The sequence below is a fragment of the Panicum virgatum genome, chromosome 8N, assembly GCF_016808335.1.
Source record: "Panicum virgatum strain AP13 chromosome 8N, P.virgatum_v5, whole genome shotgun sequence".
NCBI lineage: Eukaryota > Viridiplantae > Streptophyta > Magnoliopsida > Poales > Poaceae > Panicum > Panicum virgatum.
Window position 1 is genome coordinate 7,967,146 of NC_053152.1, and position 18,288 is coordinate 7,985,433.

At 45.5% G+C, this 18,288-nt stretch overlaps 2 protein-coding genes across 2 annotated transcripts; one reads left to right on the top strand and one right to left on the bottom strand.

Moving 5' to 3' along the window:
• The first annotated feature begins 9,804 nt into the window (after positions 1 to 9,804).
• LOC120684327 (DNA replication licensing factor MCM2-like) lies at positions 9,805 to 12,224 on the top strand. The gene is made up of 6 exons (XM_039966198.1): positions 9,805 to 10,131; positions 10,317 to 10,508; positions 10,592 to 10,764; positions 10,832 to 11,025; positions 11,112 to 11,228; positions 11,841 to 12,224. The coding sequence occupies exons 1-5, from the start codon at positions 10,102 to 10,104 to the stop codon at positions 11,114 to 11,116; spliced, it is 594 nt and encodes a 197-aa protein (XP_039822132.1). The 5' UTR covers positions 9,805 to 10,101; the 3' UTR covers positions 11,117 to 11,228; positions 11,841 to 12,224.
• Positions 12,225 to 13,344: 1,120 nt separating this feature from the next.
• Positions 13,345 to 17,045, bottom strand: LOC120686353 (putative F-box/LRR-repeat protein At5g02700). The gene is made up of 2 exons (XM_039968554.1): positions 15,499 to 17,045; positions 13,345 to 13,837 (listed from the first exon to the last, which is right to left on the bottom strand). The coding sequence occupies exon 1, from the start codon at positions 16,991 to 16,993 to the stop codon at positions 16,061 to 16,063; it is 933 nt and encodes a 310-aa protein (XP_039824488.1). The 5' UTR covers positions 16,994 to 17,045; the 3' UTR covers positions 13,345 to 13,837; positions 15,499 to 16,060.
• Positions 17,046 to 18,288: the final 1,243 nt, after the last annotated feature.

The window sequence follows — 18,288 nt, forward strand, 5'->3', positions numbered from 1 at the left end:
AGGACCCAGCTGAGGGCTCTGGAGCGGTTCGGGGAGGGAGGGGAAGGAGGGGGAGGAGGAGGGCTCGTAGGAGGTCACCCTCGCCTGTAGCCGCCGCCGTGTCTGTGGAGGAGGAGGAGGACGGTGCGGAGGAGGACGAGGGGGACCACCAGCAGGAGGAGGAGGGGGATCAGCATCAGGAGGACGAGGAGCAGGAGGCCGAGGAGGGAGGAGAGGAGGAGGAGGAAGAGGAGGAGGCCATTCCCGCCTTCTGGTAGCGAGGCCTCTCGAGACTCCCGGAGCGACCATACCTTTGGAGAGACGGCCGATTATTCGGCCTGACGGGAAAAGATAAGTACCTTCAGATTTTAACACTACGTTTTCTTTTCATATATTCAAAAGGACATATGATACTAATATTTTAAAATAATTACTTGTGCAGGAACTTTGTGATCACTGTTCTAGGTGTTCACAAACGCCTACCCAATGGTATCCTGGGTTTGCTATGCAAGCTGCACTACCCTGGCTGCATGGAGATTGGCGGCCAGCTTCAGCCGGCGTCGTCGTGGGACCACTACATCGCCGCCAATGATGTACCCGATCAGGAGGACAGGTTATTTCCAAACAAGGCGCAGCGGGTGCTGCACGAGTTATGGGTAAGGCTTCTGACACTACATTCCTCATTATTTGACATTGATAACATTTGTGAAAAAATGTCTTGGATCGCTTTTATGTGCAGGACTTCTACAGATGGGAGGACGGAACGCTGCCCGAGGCGACGATGGTGGCTAACACTGCCTGTTACAAGCTGGTGGCGGATATGCTTTACGAGGCACGCGTTCAGGCCGTCGTGGACTAAAAGGTTCGCATCGAGAAAGTGAAGGTCAAAAAACCGGCTGCGAGAGACATTAGACTCACTCGGGAACAACATGTGCAGGTAAGTGTGCAACATTATTAATACTAACTTCTCCTTAGCTGATGTACGCTCCATTCGATCTTTATATTTGCATATACTTGATGACGTGTAGGTGCCTCCGTGGTGGATAGCCGGAAACTATCAGTGCTGGGAAATGATAGTGGACCAGTGGTGCTTGCAAGCTTGGATCGAGGCCCACGAAGCTGCCCGGGAGCGGCGTTTGAGGATGCCAGGTGCACCGCACCATCAGGGCAGCTGTCACCTCGGTGAGTTTTCGTCTACATGGGTACGTGAATTTGTTGTTTTATTCTAGCTTTCGATTCTTCTAAATTTCTAATCACCTTGCTCTTTTTCGCAGTCGGCGTCACATGGTGGCCTGCCTTTATCCCAGCTACAGGCGTACGCTTTGTACCATAAGGGGAGGGCGACTTCAGATGTCACCTTCAACCCGGAGGACCCGCCCGAAGCGTACAGCAACCAGAGCGTCCACAGCCGCCTCAGTGACTACACCTCGATGGCAAGGGAGGTCAACGGGCCGGATTTCGATCCGTACACGGCGCCCATTGATGCAGAAGTCGTCATGAGGGTGGGAGGAGGCAAGAAGCATGGCCGCTACTACGTAGCCGATAGCTCAATCAATCCGGTCACCACTCCCAATCTGTCGCAGATTCGAGCCAGAAGCACCAGCTCCAGCCCGGTGATACGCTCCCGCCCAGACAATACAGACGTTCGGATGGCGGCACTCAATGTTATTTCTGTTTCCTTGATTTTTACGTACACTATGTTCTGTATTGTAACCCTAGAATCAAATTTTGCAAGCCCAGATGGAAGCAGAGTTCCAAGCATGGCAGGAGGCCCAGGAGGCGAGGTGGCGGGCCGAGCATGACCACTTGCAGGCTTCATTGGATACGGCTCTTGGCTACATGCGAACTGTGGGCTCGACGATAGGTCTTTCGCCACCAGCAATGATTCCGACTCCAGCACCACCTACGCCAGTTCAGCTTACTCCAGTGAGAAACTAAACAATCAATGCCTTTTCATTTGTCATAGAGACTTAGCACATTGAATGACTTAGAATACAACCAACTACGACTCTCAACTTAGCATAATGCTCGGAATTTAATTTCTCATATAATATATGCTCGCAAATACAATATCTTCACTTATGTGCAGAATCAATCGGCGGCATCCAATGACGGGCCAGTCAATCCAGACATATCGCCTCCCCCGACGCATGCATCGCCTCCCCCGACGTCTCAGCCTCCGGTGTGGCCACCTCCTCATTGCGTGGCTTACTTACAGCAGTACGCGCAGCAGCACTCGTGGCCGCACCTACCCCGCCGCCGGCCTCTTGAGTGGTTCTTATTTGTGCCTCTATGTTACCTTTATTGTATTGACTTCTATGGACACATTCAGAAACTTGTATGCACTATTTGTGGTGTACTTGTGGTTGTGGACAAATGATATCCCACTTTATTTGGATTTGCACTTGATGTGACTATGTATATTGCCTGTAATGCTGAATGTGCTATTTATGATGTGTGTGATGACTACTTTGATATATATGCTTTGCTAAAATCGTTTGGGTTCCTTATACGTGATAAAACAAATAACAGAAAAAAACCATTCTTTGCCGTGTGCAAGCACACGGCAAAGAATGGCACGGGCCTGCCTGGAAAACGTCTTTGCCGTGTGTTAAATTCGTGGCACACGGCAAATGTTCCACTCTTTGCCGTGTGCTAGGTCCTTCGGCACACGGCAAAGCTGCCGTCTTCACTGTGTGTCGGCACACGGCAAATCAATGTGCACACCGTCAGCTGCCGTCATCACCTTTTTTTTGCCGAGCGACAAAAAAACAAACGGCAAAGAAAGTGTTTGCCGACGTTTGGTTGCCGTTGGGCTTTTGCCGTGTACTACACATGGCAAAGCCTTTGGCGTGTGCAAACCAGGCTTTGCCGTGTGTTTTCGGCACACGGCAAATAGCCTGTGTCCCGTAGTGAGTCACCGGATACAAACAAAACAACCCTCTGGTCTCTACGTGCATAAACAAATTAAAAGCCGGTTCCGAAAACTTTGACAACAGAAAATGATGAGGTCTTTTGAAGCTGGGCCCATTGGACCAGTGTCGGCCCGCCACTCGATGGTCTTTTGGATGGGTCGAATTTCTGGCCCATTAGCCCATGGACATGTATGGGCTGGGTCCGTGTATGGCTTCAGCTTGCTCGGTGACCACGGCAGGTCAGCGGCGGCGCCGGGCCAGTTCACCTCCGACCACCAACGTCGGCACTTCGAGCTTGGCGCCGCTGCTCTCATCTCGCAGCACTTGAGAATGCTGGAGCTTAACAATGTCGAACTGACTACGGATTTCTCAAGCATTAAGGCTGTGAAGATGACAAAATGCCATCTTATCTCTAAAGATACTAGTGATGTAAGGTTAGTCGTCTGTCACTGACTTGCTGCTTTATTTGGAGGCATGAGCTGCTGAATGGTGCAACTTGGAAAAGATGCAATGCATAGCCGACTTGGTACTCGATTTCACTGCCGGTTTGCGCATTGGTCACCCTCATATTGTTCCTGATCTAGCGCGGTTACGGGTGCCAACTGTGTGTGTTTGCCAGGGCCGGACCAAAGTTTTTGAGGACCTGGAGTGAAATATAAAATGAGGCCTTACATTTCGAAAATACAAATAATTTAAATGTATTTTAAATTTAATTACACAACTTCTATAACAAAAATTCTATCAAGAGCACCTTCTGAGTTTGAGCAAATTATTCAAGCCACTCAGCTTCTTGCGGTTTTCAGCACCGCAGTCACATTTTTAAGACTAGAAGACATGATAAAGTAATAGGTTTCCCTTTTCACAAATCACAAATAGAACAAAAGTTTACATAAAATGAAATGATTAAGTTCATTGTAACCAATAAAGATAGAAAAATTATTTGTGATCAAAACTTGATATGAAATGCAATGACCGACGCCAATCAGTTGCAGCCCAAGCATCCACATGTATACTTACGAAGCACCCACAATTAATTGAGAATTAAGATAATAGATAGAGTGCTCAGGGCTGACATGGAGACAATAGGAATTGGCGAGTCGCATGTCATGAGCATAGTCCCCAGTAGCAATCACGTCTCCGCGATAGTGCCCAAGGCGAAGCATCTCGATTTGACCGTGTTTGGTGACTTCCCGTGTTATCTCGCTCGCGCAAGGTCTCAAGGGTCCATCCAAAGTCTCTAGTCGTGTGCTTGTTCTGGCGCCTTCGCTCTGCTAAAATGGGGCATTGGTTTTTGTCTAACAAAAATGGGGCATTGGTACTTGTTATAAGAACTTGGGCTAATTAACTAACTACTAATTAGGGACATCAGCTAGACATCAGCTAATTAATTATTGATTAGGGGGCCTATACTTTTGGGGGCCCGGTGTAGTCACCCTACTTGCACCATGCCATATACGGGACTGGTGTTTGCACTTCCTGTGCTGCAGTCTATCACTCTAGCAAATTACGTTCTCATCAAGGGCTCCCGGTTTCAATAAGAGAATATTTCTCTTCTTGAAATTCGAATTATAAAGAGCCAACCGGGAGCAATCCCGGACATCATCGGTCATACTACTAAGATAGAGGCAGTGCTACTTGAGGGAGATCTAGTTGCAAATCTGGGGGGGGTCTAAAGTGTTCACAATTGATTCAAAGCAGTATCTTCGCCGACTATTTATCTTGCTCAATCCGGATGTGAAAGAGGGTGAAAGTCCTCACCAGGATGAAGAGGATGAAGATAGTGAAGAGGAGGTAGAAGATGAAGACATATTCACAATACAGTTGGAAAATAACACCAACCTGGAGCAGCTGTATATGAGCCAGAATGTCTATGGGCCAACTTTGATAATGCTCAATTTGCCAAAGCTCAAGTTTTGTGGATGCCTTGGTTGGATAAATAGGAGGCTTGTCATCGACAACACACGTTTCTTTGTAACCTTCACTCATGGATTTCTGTATTCTTTTACTTTGATTTCTTTATATTATGTAATTGTTACAATCGTTCTGTTGATAACTGATTACACAAATATTCTTTTAGTTAATTGATTAAACCAATATTTATGATACAGCGTACAGAAGCAACTTCCTTGCAAACCCAACTTATCAGTGTGAAAATTTTCTGTTTACAAGTTATTGACCCAAACATCGAACGCATCAAAGATTTTCTCTACTGCTTTCCATGCTTGGAAACTCTGCACGCGTTAAGGTATTGCTTTCCAACATGTCTTCTATTTTACCTTTCTCTTTATTACTATCTAATAATTTCTGCTTTTTGCAGCAAATCAGATCTGGGGCTGAAAATTTTCCTGAAGGAGAAATGGACATGGAATCGGGTTTGCTTGCCTAAGACCAAGTGTTAATGTATGTAGAGAATTCACTCAAGAAGGATTTTCTATGGGGCTTTCCAAGACCTCCTATTGATTAAACATAGTATTTCCTCAACAGTGCTAAAGTGCTTGACTATGTGTCTCTTGTTACCTATATGATGAAGACCAGTGAAAGTAGAATTATGGATCAGACCAAACATCTGAATTTTGAGAGTAGAGCAAGTCCACGAGCAAAGTTCCTGTATTGTTCTGATAAGCACCCTAAGATCTCTCTTGAGATGCATAACCATGAAGACCCATGCAGCATTATGATTGGCTCTATATACTACATTCTTCCTAAGGTACCACCGAACTCACTTACAGATATTTAGTTCTTTCTGGTAGGATATTTAGTTCTTTACCCTTAGCGTGAACTTTCTCGATGAACTACTGAAGTCACATATGGATGAAAAAGTATTCTTTTTGTTGGAGTCATGTGATATTTAGTTGGATATACATTAGGGTAATGTGATCCATTATTGAATTGCCATTGGATCCATTATTATAAAATATGAGATGACATGTGGGTACTTGCTATTGTGCTATGGTACTGTGATCTACTCTTATTCTTGTTGATTCATGCTAAGTTTCAGAAGGTGTGAGCCATGACAAGTTTCTTTTGCATGACCGATTTAATTATTCCCTATCGTTAGCTAGTATTGTATTCAGCAAACACAGTTCTAGAGATTGTGAATTGGACACTATATTGTTCATTTCTTTGGAAATTTGTGACCTCAGGATAACAACCTAGATCTGCATGGCAAACAATTTCCACAAATTAGAGATAACATACCAAATAAGTCATGTACCGTGATTGGCAGGTACACCTAAGGTTTTCATCTATAAGTCTCGGTAACCCTGATCAGTTAATCTTGTGATTAGCTAAAACACCAATCAATTAGGGCACTGGAGGGGCTGGAAGTAGGACTTCTTCATCTACTTCATGGCAGGCGACAAGGAGGAGTTGCTGCTCATCATCGACATCAAAAGCTTCATTGACAGAGAGATCTAAATCTCTCTAATTGGTGTCAATCAAGTCTGCTTCATCTACATCAACAAATCTGGTTAGTTCTAAGTTTTATGATTTCTGCATTAAGTTTGATTAGTGATGATGATTAGGCTAAGCTAAGATCCTATTTATAGTTAATTAAATCTATCACAATTGCGTGTTGAAATCTATTCGTCCATAGGAGTGTTTTGCTGATGAACTTGTGCATTCAGTTTCTGTGACACTCGATGCGCTTCTATGGCGATTGATGAACTTGTGCATGTTGAACTTCTGAGTGAGATGCATGGAGCTGGGCGTTGCTACTGTTGCTTCTCCTTAAGCCTCTGGATGCTTTCTGTCTCTTAGATTAGATGTAGTTGTAGTGCTACAGTCTTGCCTCGTCTCGAGTCAGGTCAGTTGCACTTGTCCGTGAAGTGAGGCAGTTTAGTGGTTGTAATGTTGGAATGTCAGCCTGCAGTCTGCGAAATGTTGAATGGTATGTTCATGTACTTAAATGCACATGTCACATTGGGACATCAGTAGTCCGAAGCTGCAAATCAAGCTGAAGGTATTTTTCATGTACTCGAAAACTGGATGGGTTTGATCGAGGAATTCCTTTGATCTATACTTAACAAGTGTTTCTGCTGCTTTAGTGCTGCTAATATGTCTGGTTGTCTATGAGTTAAGGAGAAGATATTGTGCACTGGATTTGATTTGTGACTTGTGACAGTGCATGGCAGCTATGGTAATCATGTGTTGTTACACGGGACGAGATGAGTAACCAAACTTGGTGGTTGGAACCTTTAACAATAGAAGTCCATCACACCTCTTTGTGGTTGTGGGATTGCTTGATATGTTTTCCACTTTGCTAAAAAAACAAAGAATACGCACCAGTGAATACTTAAAAATTCTGCAAATAGAAGGCGATCTTCTCATTCCAACAACCTGTACGCTCTTGTTCCTAAATACTAATGGATTGTTCTAAAAATCATTTTTAATACTTGCAATCAAATCTTAATCAACTGCTGACGTCTGTCACACATAATTGTGAGACAGTTGACGTTTTGAACAAATCTATACTATAATTCTTCTATACTATAAAGGTTGAAGAAATTGAAAATATTTGTCACCAACAATTAACCTACCCACTATCTCACAAAATACCTCTTAGTGGCCCATTTGTAAGAGTTAAGTGGTTGACGAAAGGTGTTGGACCGAAAAAACTGCGGTTTCCAGGATGATTCCGCCCAGATCTTTTTTCTTTTATCACCAATCCGCTTTATACCCGCCCCTAAACCCAATCAACGCCTATCAACGCAGGAAATCGGGAGCTAGCCCAATCAACGCCCATCCCCCGTCCGTCTCGACCACGACCAGGAATTTCAGCGCGTCGCTTCTCATCCCACGCTCCCCCTTTCCCTTTCCCGCTCCCGCCCGGGCGTGTTTGGTTTGCTTTTAAAAAATTTTCATGAAAATTTTTCATCCCTTTGACCACTGATTAGAGGTGTTAAATAAAGTTTAATTACAAAACCACCTCCATAATCATAATACTGTAGCAGTTACTCTAGCTAATGAGGTCTTTGACCGTATGATTTGAAGATGATTAGATGTGGTTACTGTAACATAACTGTAGCCAATCATGGTGAAACTTAGCTCATTAGATTCGTCTCGAAAAGTTACGCCTATCCGAAAAAGATTTCGCAAATAAAATTCGTTTAGCCCTTCATGCATGTATTTGTTTTACGTGAAAAAAATTTCGCGTGGGAATCCAAACACAGCCATCGTCATTTCCTTCCCTGGTCCAGCTCAGCTCCGCCCTTCGGTTCCCCGTCTTCCGCCGCCGCGACGGCCTCCGCAACGGCCAACGGGATGGAGGAGGCGGCGGCAGGCCTGCTACGCTCGCGCGTCTGCATCATCGGCAGCGGCCCCGCCGCGCACACGGCGGCCGTCTATGCCGCGCACGCCGACATCAGGCCTGTGCTCTTCGAGGGCTGGCTCGCCAACTACATCGCCGCGGGGGGCCAGCTCATCACCACCAGCGACGTCGAGAACTTCCCGAGGTTCCCCGAGGGCTTTCCTCGGCACCGAGCTCATGGACCGCTGCCACGACGCCACGCCGGCGCTCCAGCCGCCAGTCCCCGCCACCACGCGCAGCCCACGTGGCCACAGGGAGGAGGAGGCCACCGGGCGCTGCACGGGTGGTCCGCCGGCGGATCTGAGGCGGCCGTCCTGGGGGCAGTGAGCCGCCGCCGCATCTTGGGCCGGCCGGTCTCAGGCGCTGCTGCCAGGCCCTTGGCCGAGAGGGGGAAGGGGAGGAGGAGGCCGCCGAGCTCTACTGGGGGCGGCCGGCCTGGGGGCAACGAGCCGCCGCTGGATCTCAGATCCTGGCGGCAGGGATCGGAGAGCTCGCGCGGCTCCGGCATCCCGGCAGCGGCGGCTCGGACGCGTGAGCGCATGGCTGAGCTCGTGTAGCTCCGGTGTTCCGGCAGCGACGAGCCTCCATCCCTGTTCGCCGGCCGCCAACGACGAGTTTCCGCCCCTGCGACCAGTGGCGGAGCCAGAAATTTGCGGCTGGGTATGCCAAACATAAAAAAATTTGAAGCTAATACACAGTATAGTTGATAATAAGTTGCATAACAAATTCATAATCGCACCGTTCGGCTACTGTTGCAGCTGCCACTGCCATTTTGCGTTGCCGCAACACGCGGTAGCTGTAGCCGAGCGTGCAACAATAGTGCAATTGAACGGTGCAAATAACAACTGGTGGCGGCCTCCTTCGCACTGATGCTGGGGCGCTGGCACTAGGACGGCGAGGGGCTTGCGGCCTACCCCTGCCGGAGTTGTCGTTGCCGAGTTGGGGAGGTGATTAGGATGAGAGAGCCGGACGCCGGTCGCCGGAGTGCCGCCAGACGCCGATCCAGGGGACAGGCGAAGGGCCGAGGGCCGAAGGCGGAGGGCTCAAAGCCTAGGGCCGGAGGTGCACTGGGGCGAACACGGAGCCAAGGGGGCTCAGGGCGAGCTGCGAGCAGAGACGGAGAGAATGATTCTTTTGCATTTGGGGCTTCCTTACTAGGCTTTATTGAATTGGGTCCATAAGTTGTATATGATACTCCCTCCGTTCCAAAATAAGTATAGTTTTTGGCATTCAAATTTTGTCCCACAAAGAATGCAGTCTTAGCTTGTAATGAAATCCATCTAATTAAAGCAATATCAAGTATACCAAGAAAGCATTGCATAAAAGAACTTATAGAGCGAATGAATCAAATATTCAGTAGATATTATTTTTTTAGTTTCAATGTCTATCCATTCATTAAGGATCCAGAAACCCAAATAAATAATACAGTTTTCAATCACAATTGGTAGAAATAATTATGGATAACAAAGTCATTTTTTTGAATGAGTAATGTGTTTGAATTTTCTAAAACTACACTCTTTGTGCAATGAAGAGAGTATATACATCTATAAATACATGTTGACATTTTCCCCTAAATCTCTAGGTATGCAGGAGCATACCCCTGGCGCCGCCCCTGCCTGCGACGCCGATCGCGGCGCCCTGCCCCTCGACACCGCCCCTGCTCAAGCAACAAACGCGCGGCTGCGACAGGAGACACGACCCCTGCTCCTCGACGACCTTCTGCACGCGCGGGTGCCCTCTTTCCTTCCCTGACCGCAGCAGGAAGCATCTCTCCCTTCCCTGATGGTAAACTATCTCGCTACTATGCTTTCTCTCCTATTTTCTTGTCAAGTGCATGCGAAGAGTTCGACAAAATGCCTATGCCACGACAAAATGCCTATATCAATAGCAAGTTGATGGATGACCACGACCTGCATATCTATCTCCAAGGTCAGTAAATCTTGATATTTAAATCTATCAAGTAATACCATACTCTTGAATCTGCTTGTAACAACAATATTTTTTGACTGTGCTCTTCCAGCAGAGGAAATTGTAATTTTTATCCACCTACCTTTTGTCTTTCAATACATATTAATGTCGAAATCAAACTGATGTTCAGCGTTCACTATTTCCAGGAGGTCACTGGGATATACACAAATAATTTTGACTTATCTCTGAATACGAAGAATGGTTTCCCTGTTTTTGCCACAGTGGTAGAGGCCAACTACGTGGCAAAAAAGCAGGATCTGTTTTCTGCATACAAATTAACTGATGAGGATAAGGCAAAGATTGAGAAATTGTCCAAGGATCCAAGGATTGGGGAAAGGGTTTGTTATTTTACTCTTCAATCTCTTGATGCATTTTGATATGCTAATGTACAATATCTCACATAAGCACTTGAACTCAACAGATTGTCAAATCAATTGCACCGTCCATTTATGGCCATGAAGGTATTAAGACTGCCATCGCACTAGCTATGTTTGGTGGACAAGAGAAGAACGAGAAGGGAAAACATCGTCTAAGAGGCGATATCAACATCCTCCTCCTGGGTGATCCAGGCACTGCAAAATCCCAATTTCTTAAGTAAGGACAGAATCAATCACTTTTCATCATTTCCTTGAGATTCTACCACTAATTTTCCATCTTTTAGGTATGTGGAGAAAACAGGACACCGAGCGGTATATACAACTAGAAAAGGAGCCTCTGCTGTTGGTCTCACTGCAGCAGTTCACAAGGATCCAGTAACACGAGAATGGACACTTGAGGGAGGTGCTCTGGTTCTTGCTGATAGGGGTATATGCCTTATTGATGAATTTGACAAGATGAATGATCAAGATAGAGATGGTATAACATTTGCATTGGAATCTTCTGTACTATTAGCATCTAAATTTCTATCTTATGAATATATAATTCTCCTCTGATTTTTCCAGGGTGAGTATTCATGAAGCCATGGAGCAACAGGGTATCAATATATCAAAGGCAGGAATCGTCACATCTCTTCAAGCTCGATGCAGTGTTATTGCTGCAGCAAATCCAATAGGAGGAAGGTAGCTTTTATTACCTGCATAGTTGCAAGCCATGTAACCAGTGCCTATTATTAAGAAAGTTACTGAATGTATTCACCCTTTGATTTCTTATCGTGCCCATTTGTCTGTCTTCTACTTTTAACTCTTCAATTGTCCTTATTATAATGACCCCTCATGTTTAGATTTAAGAGTAAATATCTTTGTTGCCTAGAGCTATCCTAGACAATGCCTTTTTATTTAGTACCTTTTTACAAAAAGCAAAATCGAACATAGTACAGATAACCTGCTTTGATAAATGTTTTAATCGGTGCTTAGTAGAAGTTTGTTTCCATCTCAAAAAGAAAATAAAAGAAAAGGAAATATTTGAACGTGACATTAGTTGTAGTAAGATGAAGATGCACATTTGTGCCATCTTTTCCAAACGTTGATCCTTTGCCCTATCTTGCTGAAAAGGATTATCAGATTTACGAATTGCAATATCACCATCTTCTTAGGCATGTGGTTGAAGGTTGCTATTATTGTATTATTTTTCGTTATTCAGACTCATGTAATATCTTGGTGGCATGCATTTTTCATGGAAGATAATCATTACATTCTTGGAAATGTCTAACTTTGTGTATGCTTGTGTTTCAGCTTGCTTCAGTGTTCATGTAAGAGGTTCAGAGTATATTCCTCTACTTGGATCATCTGCAGATCCAGATTATTCCTTTTTTGGTGCCTCAGACTTGGACCAATGAAGGCTTTGAAGCAAGAGAGCCTGAGTGTTAACTGGGCAACTTCCGAAGAGTATAGTTGTGTCAAGGCTACTTTTAGGCTCCATCCTGTTTAGTGTTCGATTTTATTTCAGTTTTATGTCGCACATCCTAGAGTCTGTAAATTTTGGTTCAACCTGAATCATGTGGCAAGACTGCGCCAACATGAGGCTATTACTCTGATCAAACTACTGAGTATGTCATGGTCACCAACGTTTGTATTTGATCGCTATCTTCTATAACAAAATATGTTTATTAGATCCAACAATTTTTGTGAGATCATGAAAATATCTTGCAAAACAAATTTGTACACACGATTTTAATGTTTCCGAACTAAATATTGCAAACAATATAATAAGTTTTCTGTCAAGAGTTCTGTACTTTGCCCAGTGTCCAGTCACCTAAAAAAACAAGGGAAAATTGGATTCATGATATTGAAAGAACCCAAATTTAGCAAAATACCATTGAAAGTTAGTTTTAGAATATTAGCATTGAAAGTTTTGTCCGTTAGAGCAGGTACAGCAACGGGCGAAACGCCCGCCACATTAGCTGCACGTCTGAGGTGGAAGAGAGAGAACCATGTGCTTGGCGCGCCGAGCTGATCACAGAACCCAAGATATCTTTGCATGCGCTGAACCTTGCCACCCTTTATCTCTCTCTTATTTGAGCGTTCTCTCTCTTCACCTGAATACATTAAAAAATACTTGTTGAAACATGGGCATAGATTAGTTATTTATTGTACACATCGGACTATAAGTTGGTCTCGAGGTGAGTTGGCTTGGCTTATAGCCAAGGATTACCCTTGCTCTTATAGCAATCTACCATCCCTGTTAACTTGACGTTAACTAGAGCTGAAAAAATTACCCTTGCTCTTATAGCAATCTACCATCCCTGTTAACTTGACGTTAACTAGAGCTGAAAAAATTAATCCAACACAGCTTGCCGCATGCTGCAGTAGAGCTTGCCAGCTTGGCCACACCGAGCGCAACAGCTACTGGCTCGCTGGCGGCACGGCCCTGCCGCCGTGGAACCCGCGTGGGCTCAGGTTTAGGGAGTAGTCGCTCCTAGACATCCTTGACGTTGCTGACTATATGTGCATCTTCACTATACTAATAAATAATTTAAACTTTTAGTAGTCTTAATGCAATCTAATTATTTTTAAATATAATTGTTCTTTAAACACGTGCTTGTGGCACGTGCATCTCCACTTTTAAGAAAAAAACTGACTATAATCAAACTTTAGAACTTTGACTGAAAATGAATTGTAAATAATTTAACGTGAACATAAAAAATTAAAGTCATCAAATTTTATAAATATATTCTGATAGAAATGGTGGTCAAATGCAGCTCAAACAGTGTGAAAAATGAAACGTGCAAGTATTGTTGAGCTGAGATAAGTGTACAGAAGGGACAGTAAAATAGAATCATGTAGACACACACAGAGTATTTGCACAGCATGGCACTGATCTGACTAGTTTACAGTCGGTGAAGCATCAAAAGATGTTGATCCGATCAGCTGGTAGCAAAACTTATATTAAAGAAAACAATGCCATCGTGGAGCTGGCTGTTCATTCCTTCAATGGTGGAGTATGGAATTGGAATTGGAGAAGCCATCATCAGCGGATCAGCCCAAACATTCTATGAAGGGGTCGTTTTCAGAGAAGGCACCTTCCATCCAAAACCGAAAGGGCAAGTCGCCCACGAGCACAAAAGGAAACTGAGCACAGCTTGAGGCCCTGTTCTAAATATCAATCCGCCTACACTGGTCTTCAAGCCATACTGGTGTGGTGCTCCACGCAGCGACATAGAACTTCATGACCTTGAGGATCCTGGCCTTCTTAACAAAGAACTTAGCAAAATCAGCATGTGGCTTCAGTCCTGAATAAGATAGCAGCACAATGATCTTAAGGCTGTGGTCAAGACACTCAGACAGGAGCAGATGGGGCACAGTGCGCAGCATCTTTCAGACTCGTTGCACTACCGGAGTCGGCCTGTTTGCCGTGTGCTAGAGGCACGCGGCAAAGCCTCTTTTGCACACAGCAAAACCTTTCTCGTGTGTTGCACACGGCAAAGAATCTCTTTGCCGACACCTCTTTGCCGTGTGCCATTTATCGGGCACTCAGCAAAGAATTTTTCAAAAAACTTATTTTAAAAATAGGAAACAAAAAAGATTTAATTCGGGAAGGACCCCACCGGCCAACCACACACATGGACGTGTTTCCTAGACAAGATGTTCAAAATTTCTTTTCATTTGATAGGTAAGGCCACAAACTAGGTTAAATAACATGAATATCATTTTTTATTCTATTATTTGAATCACTTGCTATTCAAATTTGATTTAATTCAAAAAATTGCTTGAAATGTAATTATTTAGTTAAATATAGCAAACAAACACAAAAACGTATCAAATTTTAACATGGAGTACCATATGTTGTATGTGAAGAGTAGAAAAAGTTTCGTGGTGAGAAGAGAATTTTTTTTACTTTGCTGTGTGCCTAAATAAAACACACGGCAAAGCATGACGCTGTCGTGTGTTATATTTTTGCCGTGTGTGCACACGGCCAAGTGTTTCTTTGCCGTGTGCCCGATAGAAAGCACACGGCAAACTATCGGACACATGGCAAATACACATTTTCCTGTGGTGTTGTCCATCTATTCCTGACAAACTAAAATAACACAATATCATACAAGCCAGCAGTGGGTGGAGAGTTAAGAGTAAAGCACATCAGCTGTCCTCAAACTTGTTCCAATGTGTCACTTAGGCCACAGATCTATCAATGCATATCCCTAAACTTGCTAAATGGCTCACTTGAGGTCCAAACACCCCTTGAAACGTGCTAAATGGCATGCATATTGACCATATAGGTAAATCTATGTTAGTTAAGAAAATTTGGACCTCCAATGAACCACTTAGCAAGTTTAAGGAGATGAAATTGCAAAATAGAATTTCATGATCCTACATTTGAAAAAGATCAATGTCGGATTGCTATTCCGGCTAGTCCACCAGGGGGTACCCGGCGTTAGAGTTTCAAGACGGGGATCTCAGGACCAAGAGCTCGATAGTAACACGAAGACGCAGGGGCTTAGACAGGTTCAGGCCGCAATGAGTGTAACACTCTACGTCTAGTGTTCGGTGTTGTATTAGGGTTTCGGATGATGTAGCGATGAGTTGAGTTGAATGACGTGGGGTTGAACTACCTATGGGTCTCCCCCTTTATATAGACCAGGAGTCGTGGGGTACAAGTATAGTAAAATATGCTCGGGTTGTTATAAGGAAGAAGGTCGGGTAAGATCCCTAGATATCCTGGTGTCTAGCTGGAGCCTTCATCCTGATCCATAGAAGATTCTCCCTTCATGCAGCCGAGTCCCTGCATGCCGGGTAGTTGCAGCCGAGTCACCGAGCAGGGTAGTCACCCGGATTCGTGGACCCTACTCGGTAGGGAGGTACATAGATCTACCTCCGTCAATCAAGGACTACCGGTGCATTTTAATCATGAATTGAATCTGACAGTAAAAAATGGCTTGCAAGAGGAAGGCACCTTGATCTTGAGCTTCTCCAAGCAAGGAAAGCATCTTAAATATGCTATGACAACCTTCAACTTTGGCAAATCAGGCATGTGTAATGCCAAGATCTTGACAGTGGAGAACTGCTCCACCAAGCTGACAGGAACCATGCTCTGTATCCAAAGCATTCATATAAATAGTGAAACAAACGGCAGACGCTATCCCCAAAAGGTGAGTCTTACTTGTGGAAAAAAATGTATGTTTTCCTTAACCCATTACGCGCCGATGTGTTGGGCATAGTATTTTCACATTTCTGTCTATGCATATAATTAATATTCCAATGAAAAGCTAATAAATTGATTGACAACATGGAAATATAATTCCTTCCAATGAAATTAAGATCTACCAAATCGAGAGGGAGCCTTGTATTTTGGCTACATGAAGAACTGGTACGGCTAAAACGACATCTAGCTAGTGGCAGACAAGGAAACAAAAACATCTGTATCTTACTTTTTTTTCCTCACGACTAGTTGTAGCAGCGATACTATTACTAAAACCCAAAATGAGTCAATAACATGCAGCTCTAGGTCCTTGTCTCTACCTTGTTTTGAGTAAACTTGCAGGAATGAAATGTTTTACCTTAAAAATTGAGTTGTTGAGCACAAAAATGGGGAAACCAGTTGCAAGGTAACCTATCATCTTGAGTTTTGTTGCGCCGATTATCCTTACGGACATACCATTGTCCAGCTCATGCAGCAGGAGCCGCTCCAAGCTCGCAGCATCCTCGACGACCAATTCCTCCAGCTCCTTCCTGCATGGAAGGGAGTTATCCGCGACAGCCAGGTAACTGAGCCTCGGTAGGGAGAGGCGCAGCCGACGGTGGCCGGAATTCGTGTCAAGCACCATAGCCTCGATGCGGGGGCTACTGGAGATCATGCGGTGGAAGAGCTCCTCGCTGATGCTGACACCACGCAGCGAGAGGTAGGTCAAGCATGGGAAGGCTAGCGAGCCACAGCAGCTGCTTGCCGGGAAGGAGCAGTTTTTGAGGTCAAGCAGGCGGAGGGAGGCGAAGCGGAGCGCGGAGGCAGGCAGCTCGGTGTGGCATGCGCAGGGGGTCAAGGGGAAATGGAGGAGCAGGTCCTGGAGCGCGTCGAACGCCGGCAGGCGGAACCAATGGTCGTACAGGCTGATGTTGCGCCCGAGGTCAAGGGATCTGGTGGCGAGACGGCGGGCAGGGCCCGGGTGAGCGGCAAGGATCTGGGAGATAACCTGGATGTGTTGATAGGAGAAGTCGACCGACTTGAGGCCGTCGTCGAAATTGAGTGGCGCGGAGCGCCACACGTAGCGCCAGCGGCGGGAGAGGATGGCGGTGCGGGCGCCCTGGTCAGGTTTGAGGAGGGTTACTATGGCGCCGAGGACGTCGTCCGGGAGGCGGCTGATCAGATCCGGCCCCTCGTAAGTGCTGATCTCTTTGTTGCGCCGCCGCTTCCGCAACCGCTCCGGCTTCTTGGAGAAGAAGATGGGGTTCATGGTACAGGGAGATCAGATAGGGATATAGGCCGATTTGGGTGCTAGGGTTTGGGCGAGGAAGGGAGGGAGGGAGGGGGAGAGAGAGGATCGGAAAAGGAAGGAGTAAAATGGAGAGAGAGGGAGGGGGTATTTCCTATTTAATTGTCATTCTTACAGTTTGCATTTGCTCATTTGTCATCCATTCAAACGAAGCTATTTCTTTTTGCCACTGTCCTGGACGTGAAGCTAATTTTTTTTTTGCCAAAATCGCCGATGTGGCACGTCAAGTCATCTAGCCAGCGTGGAGGGAACACGCGAAAGGACGTTGATGCCCCTGCTTGAACTCAGTATACGGTGCTCTCTCCTTCTATTTCTATGACCAGTGGGACCAACGTTTCTTCTCTCACCTCATCTTCTTCTTCCTTCAGCCGAGTGGGCTCGAACCGAGAAGGCAGCACGATAGAAACATGAACGCCACCTTAGGCACCGCGTACCGCCTGATCCTCGGCTGCCGCGACGCCGCCCACCGGCGGCCGCGCCCACCGCTCCAGCGGCGATTCCCTGCTGTCACCCATGACGCATGGGGGTGGGAGTGGGACCGCTGCCGCGATGACGGCGCGGACGATAGGGCATCCGGGCAGGAGAGCCACGGGAGCACCGAGTAGGTGGAGCTGTCGAGGAGCAGGACGATGACGGCGAGGAAGCCCATGGGGAGCACCGCCATGAGAAGGAGCGGGTGGAGGAGCTTCACCTTCAGCGGCAGCGCCGCTCTGTTCGCCGTTGTCGGCGGCGGCCGGGTGGGAGCATGGTTAATGGCGCCGTCCTTGCCATTGGCATCCACCGCCACCAAGGCCATATACGTGCACAACAAAAATAATTCCATTGAGGGTCCGTTTAGTTCCAAAAAGTTTTAGGCAAAATTTTTTGGAAACTTCTACAAGATTAATTAGGAGTATTAAACATAGACTAATTATAAAACTGATTACACGAATGGATGGAAAATCGCGAGATGAATCTATTAAGTCTAATTAATCCGTCATTAGAAGTCGTTTACTGTAGCATGCCATTGTCTAATCATTACATAATTAGATTCATTAGATTCATCTCGTGATTTTGCCTAGGAGTTGTGGAATGAGTTTTTTCAGTTATCCACATTTAATATTACTAATTAGCGATTAAATTTTCGAAATTTAGCGCATGAAAATTTTTGGGAACTGAACAGAACCTGACTATACTAAAATTCAGGCTGAATGACAAAATTAGTAACGAATTCCTGGTGCTAATTGTCAAAGCAGAAGGCGTGGAGAGCAGAAGGT

Coding starts and splice junctions, on each gene's coding strand:
- LOC120684327 (XM_039966198.1), top strand. CDS start 10,102: ATGACCACGACCTGCATATCTATCTCCAAG. Junction 10,509..10,591: donor ATCCAAGGATTGGGGAAAGG/GTTTGTTATTTT, acceptor TGAACTCAACAG/ATTGTCAAATCAATTGCACC. Junction 10,765..10,831: donor GCAAAATCCCAATTTCTTAA/GTAAGGACAGAA, acceptor TCCATCTTTTAG/GTATGTGGAGAAAACAGGAC.
- LOC120686353 (XM_039968554.1), bottom strand. CDS start 16,993: ATGAACCCCATCTTCTTCTCCAAGAAGCCGGAGCGGTTGCGGAAGCGG.